The 13,395-nt window shown below is 37.4% G+C and overlaps 1 protein-coding gene across 5 annotated transcripts in view; it reads right to left on the minus strand.

Moving 5' to 3' along the window:
* Nr1h4 (nuclear receptor subfamily 1 group H member 4) overlaps positions 1 to 13,395 on the minus strand; it is a 74,463-nt gene that overhangs the window by 9,596 nt on the left and 51,472 nt on the right. For all 5 annotated transcript variants that reach the window (XM_040279464.2, XM_040279458.2, XM_040279472.2 and 2 more), the window contains 3 exons: positions 12,441 to 12,539; positions 11,999 to 12,098; positions 8,287 to 8,433 (listed from right to left, as the gene is read on the minus strand). In XM_040279464.2, coding sequence (XP_040135398.2) covers positions 8,287 to 8,433; positions 11,999 to 12,098; positions 12,441 to 12,539 — 346 coding nt within the window. The remainder of the gene's footprint in view (positions 1 to 8,286; positions 8,434 to 11,998; positions 12,099 to 12,440; positions 12,540 to 13,395) is intronic.

Below are 13,395 nucleotides of genomic sequence, written 5' to 3' on the forward strand. Positions count from 1 at the left end.
ATGATTTCAGAGGTTTCAGTCTGTGGACTAGGTGACTCCAAGACAGAAACATCGTGATGGAAAGGTGGGGCAGGGGGAGCGCAAGGAAGGGGCCAGGGATCAGATACAGACCCCAAGAGCACATCCCTAGTGACCTACTTCCTCCAAACATGCCCCACCTGCCTACAGTTTCCATCTCCCCCCAGTGGTTCATTCCAATTATTAATCCATCAAATGTATTAGTCATTGATGAGGTTAGAGCCTTCATGATTCAATCGCTTCTCAAAAGCCCAGCCTCTGCACACTGCTGCACTGGTGGCCAAATCTAAGCTTCAGGGGAGGGCGACATTCCAGGTGGAAACCATAATGCATGCATATTTATTTGTACAGATTATATTGTAGAAAACTGAATTCTTGATCTTTTCTGAAACCTAAAGAATCACAAGTACCGAAACTTATGACAGAAGAGCAAAGTTTATTGGGGTTTTATATGAGTATATATGTTAAATCTGGAAGAACTTCATGATTTCTCACTTACATATTACATTAGTCTCTTTATAGATCTTCCTTGTAGTCTCAATACCTCCAAATCTTCATTCAAATCTTCAAGCTAGAAAGAGCTCCTGTGGTATAGCTATGGTCATGTCATATATGCTCAGAGTATTACCAAGGCTGTCCACTGTGTGAGAACTAAATTATCAACTACTTTGGTGGCATTCAATGCCCTCAGTAATCTAGCACTTGCTACATCTTCCATTTAATAATATTGTTGTCTAAAACATCAAAGCACTTGTAAATTCTATACATGGATAGTCATTCACTATTTCTGTATTATTTGCACTATTTCTATATTATAGAAATATTATATCATAGTGCAATATTATATGTGACATATAATATTATGTCATAGTGATTCTGTCTCTTTCTGCTTGGAATGCCTTTCTCAGACTTCTGTGGCTATTAAATTCCAAGTCATCCTGCATGATTTAATAATAATAATTATTATTATTATTATTATTATTATTATTATTGGTACTAGGGATTCAACCCAGGGACACTCAACCACTGAGCTATATCCCCAGCCCATTTCTTAATTTTTTAAATTTTGAGACAGTCTCACTAAGTTGCTTAGGGCTCCACTATGTTGCTGACTTTGAACTTGCTGGCCTTGAACTTGCAGTCCTCCTGCCCCAGCCTCACACACTGCTGGGATTATAGTCATATGCCCCTGTACCTGGCAAATTATTAATTTTTTTGAGCCCATCCTAACTCACCAAGTAGACTTAGGAAGGCAGACATTCCTTTATGCTCCAATTTCATTTTATATATATCCTCATATTTGCTCGTCCACTTCCCAATAGTCTACAAGATGCTGAAGGATGAAGATCATGTATCCTCATCTCCATATCTAATTCACTATATAGCACCTTGTGTAAAACAAGTACTTGTATTCAGTGTATATTTGTTGAATGACAACTCAAGAAATGAATAGAAAATCTCATAAGGTATCCAATTACTGAATATTTTCACAAATATTTGCTGCTGGAATCATCACATATAAGGCATTGTTAAACTGCCCCCAACATCTATTTTATTCTTTTAGAGCAGAGTTTCTCAGTCTTGGCACTATTGACATTTTGGACCAGATCATTCTTTATAGGGGCGGGGGCTATCCTGTGTACCATAGGATGTTGAGCAATCCTGGACTCTACCTACTGTCATAGTGGCTCCTCCCCCCGTTGTGACAATCAAAAATATCTCTAGACTGCCAATGTCCTCTGAGTGGATGTATTTTGGGACAATCATCCACATTAGAGAACCACTGTGTCATTGTGCAAAAATAACATTTTTCCTGGGCACATGGCTTCGTTGAATTTAGATGTGATGAAGAAGGTCTTGCTAAGGAAATGTCAGAATCACATGTACAGCTTCTGGATCATTCTCTCACAGGGAAGATGTGCCTTTCTTTTCTCCCTTGCCCTCTTTACTGTTTGTAATGTGAATGTACCAAAAAGAAGGAGGAGGAGGAGGAGGAGGTGGAGGAGGAGGAGGAGGAGGGAGTTATTTTGAATCTTAGGGTGAAATCAGTGCCTTTCATGGCTAAGCAATGACCCATAAAGACCCTCTGAAGCTACCTATCACCTCTGTTCTCCTTATGCACACATCATTGCAAGACAGTGTCTATTTTGCTTCAGCTCTCTCTATTTTTGGTCTCTGTTATGAAAGCCAAACCTCTAACATAAATTTTATATGACTGTTGTGATTATTTATTTTTCTAGTTCCCCAAAGGAGATGGAGTCCTTTAGAATCATGACTTTATCTGTATCTTATTGATCTTTGTATCCCCAGTGTACCCGGCCATAACAACACTCAAAAAAATTGTCTTGAAAAAACATGAGTGAGTCAATCAATGAATGCAGGTCCCAGAAGAAACCATATTCCACTGTTACTAGACAGATACCATACTGGATGGGGAGAATGAAAATGATGGGATTCTGAACTGATGTGGGGCTCATGGAGGGAGAAGAGGGCTGATATATTAGCAACCTCAGAAATATGAGGATGTGTATCTACAATGATGATGTGAATTCTAAGGGTTTGACTATTCTTCAGGCATTCTTAAGAGAATGCCAGTCATCTCTATAATTAATCATCACTTAGAAATGTTCTTCAGGCAAAAAACTAGGTCTCTGACCACATCAATGTTTATAGCAGCTCAATTCACAATAGCTTAAGCTATGGGACCAACCTAGGTGCCCTCCAACAGATAAATGGATAAAGAAAATATGAGATATATATATATATATATATATATATATATATATACATACACACACACACAATGGAATATTACTCAGTCATAAAAAAGAATAAAATTATGGCATTTGCTGGTAAATAGATGGAACTGGAGACTATCATGCTACGTAAAATAAGCAAATCCCCCAAAACCAAGCCTAATGTTCTCTCTGATATGTGAATGCTAACTCACAATAAGTGGGGGTGTGGGGAGGTAGAAGTCATTGGACTAGACAAAGAGAATGAAGGAAGGAGAGTGGGGATGGGAATAGGAAAGACAGTAGAATGAATCAGACATGACTTTCCCATGTTCACATGTGAATTCATAATCAGTGTAACTCCACATCAGGTACAGCCACAAAAATGTGAAATTACATTCCATGAACGTATGATATGTCAAAGTATATTATACTGCCATGTGTAACTAAAATTAACAAATAATGTTTTTTTTTTAAAAAAAAAGACTGGGTCTTTGAAAAGCACTCAATTTGATAAAGGGAGGAATAGGATAATTATTTTTTCCTGCTAATATACTGGAGAGAAGCTCCAGAAACACAGGGTAGCCAGAATTCAAAGAAGCCTAGATAGAAACACCTGCTTGACCTTAGTCCTTGAAGCTTTTGTGTCTTCATAGCTAGAACCACTCCATGTTCCCAGTAGGCTCATCCCTGGCCCAGACTCGGGAACCTCTGGGGATCCCTATGCTGCATCTAATCCCCATTCTGACATATTGACCAAGCTGGGGAGTCCCTTTCCCTTTAAGCATGACAGAACTTCCATGAGTCCAAATTCCTTTGGCCTCTTCTTAAATCTACCTTCTCCCAGCAAGGTCATCAGCTGAGAATGGAGAGGGAGGAATGCTGGGAGTGTGAAAAGAGAGAAAGTATAAGATGGCAGCTCCCCCGACAACTGGAGTGAATTGCCTAGAGAAGAGGAATAAATGGACACACACTTGAAGTGTGTGATCAGTGACATAAAGCAAGCCAAATCATGTTGCCACAGTTCTCAGGTCCAGGCAGAGTAGGTGGAGAGTTGTGTTCAGTCAGGGATGGGGACAAAAAGGCAAGGAGTTGAGGATATCCAGTGAATGACACAAGGAAGTGATCAGATTGATGGACCATGAATCCTCATCTTAGGTCCTGAAGCAAGTGAGGTCAGAGTCGATGGCTGGGGGGTCGGTAGATGGACAGTCACTGAATGGAGGTTGTTTGGGAGCGAAATATCATTGAATCAGTAAAAACAATGAGCTGAGAGTTAAGGATAACGTCAGAGGGAAAAAAATGGCTAGGATGGAGATTTTGAAGGAAGGAAGTAATTGGTATAAACAGGATCTAGGTCTGTAAGAGGATTCATAATATCCTGCCTCGAGATGTTATGAAGAGCCAGTTAGATGTTGTTGTAAAGCATGACATTGGCCATGGAGATGCCCCTCTCAGTTCTCCCTTTAGGAGCTCATAGTAGGAGCACTGTAGAATGATAACCTCCAGCTGGTGCCCCCGTGACTTTTAGGACACACTGACACCAGTCTCCTCCCAGCCCGTGACTGAGCACCACAAGGGCTATCAGCTTCTTGTAGGACCCAAAGGTCACACATCCAGAATAAAGTCTGACATATAGTAGGTGCTGAATAATTATTTTCTTTTAACACTATAATTAATGGATCCATTCATTATTGAAGGCATACCTTTTGTAAACATCTCTAAGTATCTCAGTAAAGCTTTTTGGAAAACTGTGTTGTTATTGTTGTTGTTGCTGCTGCTGCCACTGCTGCTCTCAGTTCAGTCACCGTGGGAGAGATGTTCCCCACCTCAGCCGAGTTAGGGAAGGAACCCAGTCCCCCCTCGGTGGTCATTATAGAAATGGCACCACCTGGCTGGGGTTGTGGCTTGGTGGTATCGCGCTTGCCTAGCAGGCGTGAGACACTGGGTTTGATCCTCAGCACCACATTAAAAAAATAAAATAAAGGTTATCGAGTTCACCTACAACTAAAACAAATATTGAAAAAAAAAGAAAGAAAGAAATGGCACCCCTGACTTAGCTCAGGAGCCAAAAGATCTGACAGGAACAGGCAAAGAAAAGAAAATGGAGCTGAGCACCCAGAAGAGAGTGGGGTGAACTTGTGATCGTTCACTCTCCATGACATCAGCATCTCTGCGTGGTGATGGTTGAATGTAGGATTATGTAGCCGTAAACCAAGGGATGCCAGGAGCTATCAGAAGAGAGAGCAATGAAAAAGCTGCTGGGCAATTCCCCCATCAGATGCCCTCTCATCAAACCACTTCTGTTCGTATGGCAGAAATTAGACCCATGTTCATTGCCTGGCACCTGAATCAAGTTTCAGTGACTCATTTTAGAAGAGGAGGAAAGAGAGAACACAGAGAGCTCCTGTGCCCAAACACTTTCTTTTGCTTACACTCAAATGCAAAAGAGGTATCTAACCCCAAAATTGCTACAGGAAAGGTCTGGAAAAAAAGGACTTTTTATTATTTAGTTGTCAGTCTGGGATATCAGTATCTTTGATCCTAAGGGAAGAACCACTTGAAAATTAAATGAATGGACCAGGCAGCTGCAGACAAGTCTCCACTCACTCATTCATTCATTCATTCATTCATTCATTCAAGGGATATTTGCTGAGCACCTATTCAGGAAAGCATGTGTTAGGTGCCTGGGATAAAATACTGACTCAAGAAGAGGCAGACCTTGCCTTATGAAGTTTGTAATATCAAAACACAGGCAAGGTGAAGAACAAATAATACAGTTAGACATGACTTCAAAAAGATCAAAGAGTTACAGGGTCTAATTCAACAACTTTAAGGAAAAGTGTGTTGGGGTGGGGGGAAAACAATAAATAAGTATTGGAGCTTAGATTCAAGCCAGATACCAGTCAGTATTTGTAATCACCAGCATCTCTGGAATCCAAACACACATTGACTATAACAGGATCCTTTGAGAGTTGAAGAGGCCTCTGTATAAACTGAGTAATATTTTTCCACATTAGTCATCATCCATTACTGTTTAATTTATAACTTAGATTTGACTCATGGATTTTTTTGAAGAGAGCCCTGCCACAGTCCATGGAAGCCAGAACCTAATGAACGGCTGAGTTAAGCAAATGAGGTTTTTATCCATCACAGGTGAAAGTCACTGTTTTCTACAAAAGAGAAATCGTCTATTTATATTCAGTAGCCTAAACTAATACTTAAATTCATACACATGAAAATTCAGTTCATATCCTTTAATTCCTTCCTAGGTTGAACTGTCTATAACTGAATGCAGCTTTAAAATCTCGATGCTTAAATAGTTGGTCAACTACCAATCAGAAAAATTGAATTGTTTAAGAGAAGAAAAGTGGTAAGAAATGTAGAACAGAATGGTGTCCTGGAGGTTAGCTGATTCAACTCCTTCCCCTTAGCCTGGACACACACACACACTCACACACACACACACACACATACACACACACACATTTAAATTAAGATCCGGTACAAATAGGTGATAACATCTATCACTTGACATTTATTTGGCAAATAAAATCTGATAGATTTTTTATCTCCTACCTGTTCTGGGCCTTAATCTACACTTTAGAAATATGGACTACAATCATGTTTCTTGACAACACAAGGGTGAAAAGATGAGACACTATATCCCTCAGATCTGTTCCCTTCTCTCCTTTTTTCCTAGCATCAGGGTCAGACCCTTCAAACCTCTTGCCTCCTTACAAGTATCTCCCAATCTATACTAGCACTGCTAGAAGACTTGTAAAACTTGGTTCTGAATTCTCCCTCTGCTAAAAAAAATTAAATGTCTCCCCATGACTTAGAAAATAACAAAATGTTTAGCTCAACATTCAAATCCCTCAATTCTCTGATTTTGCCTCCCTCTCCCCTTCTTGTTTTTTTTTCACTGTTACCCTTAATCCAACCAACTCAGCATCTCCCTCTTCTGCATGCACATGTCCTGAGAGCTGTCTAGCCTCAACTCCTTTACCCACACTGGTCCTTCTCTCCTCAGTCTCCACCCTGGTCATCCAAATCAAATTTCATTCAAGGCCTTGCTTAAGTGCTAAGGAAACCTTTCCAGGCTAGAAAGCTTCTCAACTAGAAGTAATTCTCTCTCAGCTCTTCTCTTTCACATTCTGTTTTAACTATATATGGGTTATCTCTTTCCACTAGATGATAAACTTCATAGAGAAGCAATATGTTCAACTCTTCTCTTCACTGCCACCTTGGTACCTTGCCCTTCAATATTTGTTAAACCAATACATCAATGGATGTGTAAGAACAATGCATCTTTAAAAGGTATGTTTTTAAAAGCTCTACTGGTGATGTAATTCTACTTCTAGATTTTGTTTTGTTTTGTGTGTGTTTAGTAACACAGAACAGGGATTTTTTTAATTTTCAGTTTTTGACCAAGAGGAGAAAACATAATGACTATGGAAAGACAGCTTTTAAAAGAATAATTTTCGATACTTCAATTAGCTTATTTATATCACTATCACAGATGCAGAATAGTCTGAACACTCTGATTCCAATCTCTGTTCTAAAATACTTTCAAAAGTCTTTAAACTTATTCCAACCAATCACAGAATGATAAGATTTTGAGAAGTCACCTCATCTCATTTGCCCTCCTCCCCCAACTCAGACATAAAGTCCTTAAGGAAAATAAGAACATATTCTATTTTAAGGTTCTCCTAAGACAAATTGCTCAGAATTTCTAGAAACTCATCTCAATATTTCTTGATCCTCTCTGTCACAGTATTACTACATAATAAGTTAAACTGAGTTACATGTGCTATTGTTTCTTTTCATCTCTTGAAAAGTAGTGCAATATAGATATTAAGATGCATGGCTTGCTTGCACATGCAAGGACCTGAGTTTAACTTCTGCCATTGCAAAAAGAAAAAGTCACATGACTTCTGAAGTCAGATTTCCTATCCATCTCTGGGAAAGTTATTTAACTTCTCTCTATCTCAGTTTCCTCATCTGTAAAAACAGAAATAATAATAGTACTTATATCAGAGGGTTTTATAAAAAAAATTAATGAAATCATACGAAAAGCATTTAGAACAGAATCTGGAACCCAGTAAATGATATATAAAAATTGCCACTGAAAATGCTTCTTATTTTATTTTGAATAGTGACAGATAATTGGATAATGGTAGCTGGAATCTAGTCTATTTCACCTGAAATTTTTGAATAAATAAATATTTCTGTAATGAATAAACTCAGCTCCTCTGTGTTATTTTTTTAATCAGACTAATTTTTCAGTCTTTTCAAAAGGCTTCCTTTAACATCTCATCTTAATGCAGTAAAGAGAAAATTTTTAGTATTTTGGTATTACAAAACAGATTTTTGAACCAAGACTCCAAAAGACCCATCTATTAATGCCATTCTTCATACTAGGCATGATGGACATATAATGTTGCATAAGGCAGATAAGAGCCTACCTTCCTGGGGTATACCAATGTTTAGTTGCATAAACAAACTCTTTACCATTAATCAAATCACTTACCACTCTTCCGAATTCTTTCTTCCAATAGGTCAGCATGTCCAGCTGGCAGTTTCTTATTGAAAATCTCAGCTGACCGGAGGAACATAGCTTCAACCGCAGACCCTTTTAGCAAAGCAATTTGGTCTTCATGGTCCAAAGTCTGAAATCCTGAGTATAGATGATAATCAAATCAGAATCAAGGAGTTGTTTGTATAATATTTCACATTTTATATGTATATTAAGATTTTATCACCACCACCATCACTGTTGATAAAACATTTCTATAAAACAATTTTATAATTGTTTTGTGATTGGATATTTAGCTTGAGTCTACTGAGTATTTTTTGTACTCCCCAAAATAGAAGCTGACTTTTATCTTCATTAAGTAGGATTTATTGGACAAGTTAAGCAAAAAAAAATTGTCAAGACCATGCCATATACCTGGCTGAGACAGACCAATTCAAATGAGGCAACCCTAAGAAACAAGAGATTGGCAGATTATCTTTGAGTCATTAGTTTAGTTGTGCAGAGTCAACTCTGAAGAATGAAAGCATCCACAGCTAGAAAAAAATGTTAATGCATATCCACAATATTCAGACACTTCATGGGTCTTTAGTCAAAATTTAGAGAACGAGTAGCATTCCTCCACCAAAATTCTATCAGAGTCAAATTTAGGTATCTTCTCTGAGTTTAAGACTTTTCATAAAAAGTAGAGGAAAACAGACAAATATAGGAACAAATCACCAGCATGAAGGCATATAAAACCACCTGGAAAATGCAAAGTCCTTATCCAGGCATGTGTGTAAAGTCCCAACACCCTTGATGACCTCATTCTCTTCTTCTTCCTTCATTCTTTGTGCATCAGCCACACTGACAACCTGGTTCTGCTATGAACCCATGAGCCTGCATTTGCTGGGGGATGAATGCTCTTCTCTGATATATCCATGCTCTACTTCCTCAGTGCCATCAGATCTCTGTTTTAAGGGTACCCTACTAAAATAGTCTCCCCCAGCACTCACTAATCCCTACCCAGTTTATATCTGTTCATAGAACTTACCACCACCCGACATGATATTATAGGTTTATTTGCTTATTTGTTCATTGTCTGCCATGTCTATTGGAGTATAAACTTCTCTGGGCACATATTTTTGTCTGTTTTATTACTGTTGTGTCCACAATGACTGGCACATCATAGGTACCTGAAAATTATTTGTTGGATAATTGAATGATTGAATCAAAGAGGGAAAAACACAAATTTGTGTGCATGCTGGTACACACACACACATACACACACACATACACACACGTGCACACACACATTAATAGAGGTAATTAATACCATTAGGATCTACATGGCTTAGGAAGGAATTAAACTGCAATCAAAATTTAAAGAAGACAGCAATGCTAATGATTAAGAGTCATTATCCTGCCACGTACACTGTAATTCCAGTGATTTGGGAGGCTAAGGCAGAAAGATTAGAAGTTTAAGGTCAGTCTGACCAATTTAGTGAGACCCTGATTCAAAATAAAAATTAAGAGGACTGGTGATGTAGCTCAGTGATAGAGCACCCCTGGACTGTTCAATCCCACATACCACCAAAAAAAAAAAAAAAAACCAAACAAAAAAAAAACATGCCATTATTATCTTTGAGTATCCAAGAGCTCCTTTGAGAGGAGGAGCCATGCTCTACTCCCCTCTGGATCTCCAGCACCCTGGACAGAGCCTGACACAGGCTCTGCTCAGGGAACTAAAGGGAAACACTCAACTGGAATCTTCTGAAAATACCCTTTTCGATGTTATATTGTTGAATATAATAACATTGTAATTTCTGCAATTGTTTTTAAGTAATTTTTCCTTCTTGAGGGTTTATTTTTTTGCATCATATTTTCTCCTGTATTTGCATTGTTTTCCTTCTGCTTTACTCATTGAATATACTTTAAATGTACTCTCCCTCAGGAACTAGGCTAGGCACTGAGAATTTTGAAGAAATGTTAACATATAGCCATTGCTTTCACGTAAGCTACCTTCGTATGAATAAGATTTCTTTGTCTTCAATTATTTCTTGATTCAAGATCAAACTGACCATTTGAACTGAACAATCCTTTCCCATAAATAACCAAAAATATCGCATTTTTTTCCTTTTCTCAGCTCCTCCCAGCACACACAGTTTTCTCTTTTATGTAATCCTGTTTTTTGATCAAGATTGCCTTTGAATTCATTAGCTATAGCAAATTAAGTTTATCTTTCATTGCTAACAAAGAAATGAGAGAATATAAATGTTTCAATGATAGCAAGAACTTTCTCCCCACATTTTATTAGTTTTATGTAGACTTCTGCCTGTGACACATTTAATAAAATAATAGCATAATGCTGACAAAAAGAAGGCAAATTAACATACCAAATTAAAATCTTATGACAGAACAGCAGTAATTTACATTACAGAGTTTTGCAAGGTATCTATTGTACTCTTTAAAACCAGGGATTCTGATACACTAAAAATTTTTTCTTAATTTAAAACACTGGAACAATTTCAACCGATTAGATTAGAGGGCACTGATAATGCAGCAGAAAGAATTTTAGGCTAGAAGATAAGACTCCTGCATTCTAGTTTCTGTGCTGGCATCACAGACAGGACTGTTGATAGCCTTTACCTAACACGTACACTGTTCACCAAGTCCTGTCATTTTGCATCTGTCTTCATTTTGTTCCTCTTCCCTCTCCCACTGTTATTGCTTTATTTCAAACCCTCTTGACAGGTCTTGTGCAATAGCCTACTAGCTGGTCCTCTCAGCTCCCATCCCTTCCTATTCAAATCCATCTTTTATGACCCTGATAAAACCACCTTCGTACAAGAAAAATTTTATCATTTCCCTCTCTTCAAAATGAGAAGCCATCAAAATGTCTTCATCACCCAGGGGGGACAAGGATTAAATTCCTTAGTTAGGTCCTTGTCATCTGTACTAACTTGCTTTACTGTCAAATGAAGGAGTCCATCACAGACATCATGCTATTGTCACACTGAATTTTCTCTCCCATCTCTAACAATCGTGTTCTTGTTATTGCCTCATTACCTTCTCATAAGATCTCTCAACTTGGAAAGCTCCTCTCCATGCCAACTGAAAACCTCCTTTGTTTTCTATTCAACACAAATATAATTCTCTCTGAAGTCTCCCTGTCTTTCTCAGACACAATGAGTAACTATTCCCTCTCTGTTCTAACAGCTCATTTTGTGTGTATGTGTGTATGCGCGCATGTTTTAATAGCCTGTAACCACTTTTCTTGAAGGTAATAGCTAAGCAGCTAAGCATTTAGATACTTACAGAGTAAGTATCAACAATTACTTATTGGATGAATAAGTGGATGAATGACAACTTTACAAAGTCCCAATTTCTATTGATTTGGAAGAATCTTTATAAGTGATATTAAATATCCTTTATAACTCTAACTTTTCATGTCTATAATGGTTATATACGAATAGGATGTGAGATGATTCTCATTACACAATGAACATATCTGCCCCACTCAGTGTCACAAGAATATTATACAACATAGCAGAGAAGTGACTACATGTAAAGGTACCTGCCAACAGTAGTGATAAAAGATCTGATCCCACAGGAATGTTTGAGACTCAAAAAAAAAAAAAACCAACCCATTATATGTAAAGTGATCAATATAATCTGTGGCAAATAAACACTCAATAAATATTAACTTTTATTATTTAAAAAATACTACCTGGAAGTTTTTTTGTGAATTCTACAAGAATCTGTACATGAGTGGTAGCCATTTCTGTTAAAATGAGAAAATTTTCTTCTGCACTGAATTCTTCCTTTAACTAAATTTTAAGAAAAAAGCAAATGATTAATAAATAGATAGAAAAAAAGGATAAATCAATATAAAATCATTAGACTAAAGGAAAACAAAATTGAGATAATAAAATTTTAAAACCCATCCCGTATTTCTCAGATCTTTGGAGAGCAATTACTATTAACAAGATAGATGTGTGACTTCTTCCTTTTTAATTGCTTGATGCTGCTAAAAGTTTAAATATAGAACTTAAATTTTTAGTTTGAATTATTTCAAGTAACAGACCCATATAAAAATTTCACATCCAAGGTAATAAAAGCTCCAGAAAACATTAACTTTAAAGAAATATATTTTCAAATATTGTACATACAATTTTATTTGTGATTTCCTGAGGCATCCTCTGTTTGCTATATGAATCCATAATATAATGTAGAAGATTCTGTTGATCTGGGGTGAGTTCATTTTTCTCCTACACTGGCAAGAAAATAAAAGGTGTTAGGGAGGGCGGTTATAAGTCATTGTTACTATATGTGCATTCACTTGGAGTGAACTGATAGCAAAGTATTGAGAAATGCCCTAAGTACAGCAGGAACTATGAAGCTTAATATAGTGTGTAATTAAGAGCTTTTTGTGGGTCTTGGGGCAGGCAATATCATTCTTCCTTACATTTGTTTCAAGTTACTCTTTCTCCTATCTAGAAAATATGTATAACAAAATATGCTTTTCATGTATTTCTTAAGAATAACTAATAGTGTGCACATGAAAACCTATTAAGCCCCTTCACATTGAAGGTCAGGAGAAGTTCAAGGTTTAATCAAAAGTAAGAAAATGTTCCTGCATGTAAAATGGAGACTCCAGCTAAGCATATTATTCTATATGCAGAGGTTGACAAACTGGCTCATGGACCAAACTACCTACTTTGGTAAATAAAGTTTTATTGAAACATGGCCACGCTGTTTTGTTGGTATATTGTCTATGCTGGTTTTGCACTAAAATGGAAGAGTCAAATAGTTGTGATAGAGACCATGTGACAAAATCCTCAAATAATCTGGCACTTATCAGGGGGGGAAAGGTTTGCTGAGCCCCAAAACAGAGAGTTGTCAATCAGGACAATTCAGATCTCAAACATTTCTTTCCCTCCTGATAGCATCTTTTAAGGAATATGAATAATTATGTCAACTCTTTGTTTCCTTATACCAAAAAGTGTTGCTGATGAAACACTAGGGAAGAATAATATTTTGGGGGGGCTGGGGTTGTGGCTCAGAGGTTGAGCGCTCACTTAGCACGCGTGAGGCACTGGGTTCAATCCTCATTACCACATAAAA

This window comes from Ictidomys tridecemlineatus, chromosome 6 (assembly GCF_052094955.1).
Source record: "Ictidomys tridecemlineatus isolate mIctTri1 chromosome 6, mIctTri1.hap1, whole genome shotgun sequence".
NCBI classification, from domain to species: Eukaryota; Metazoa; Chordata; class Mammalia; order Rodentia; family Sciuridae; genus Ictidomys; species Ictidomys tridecemlineatus.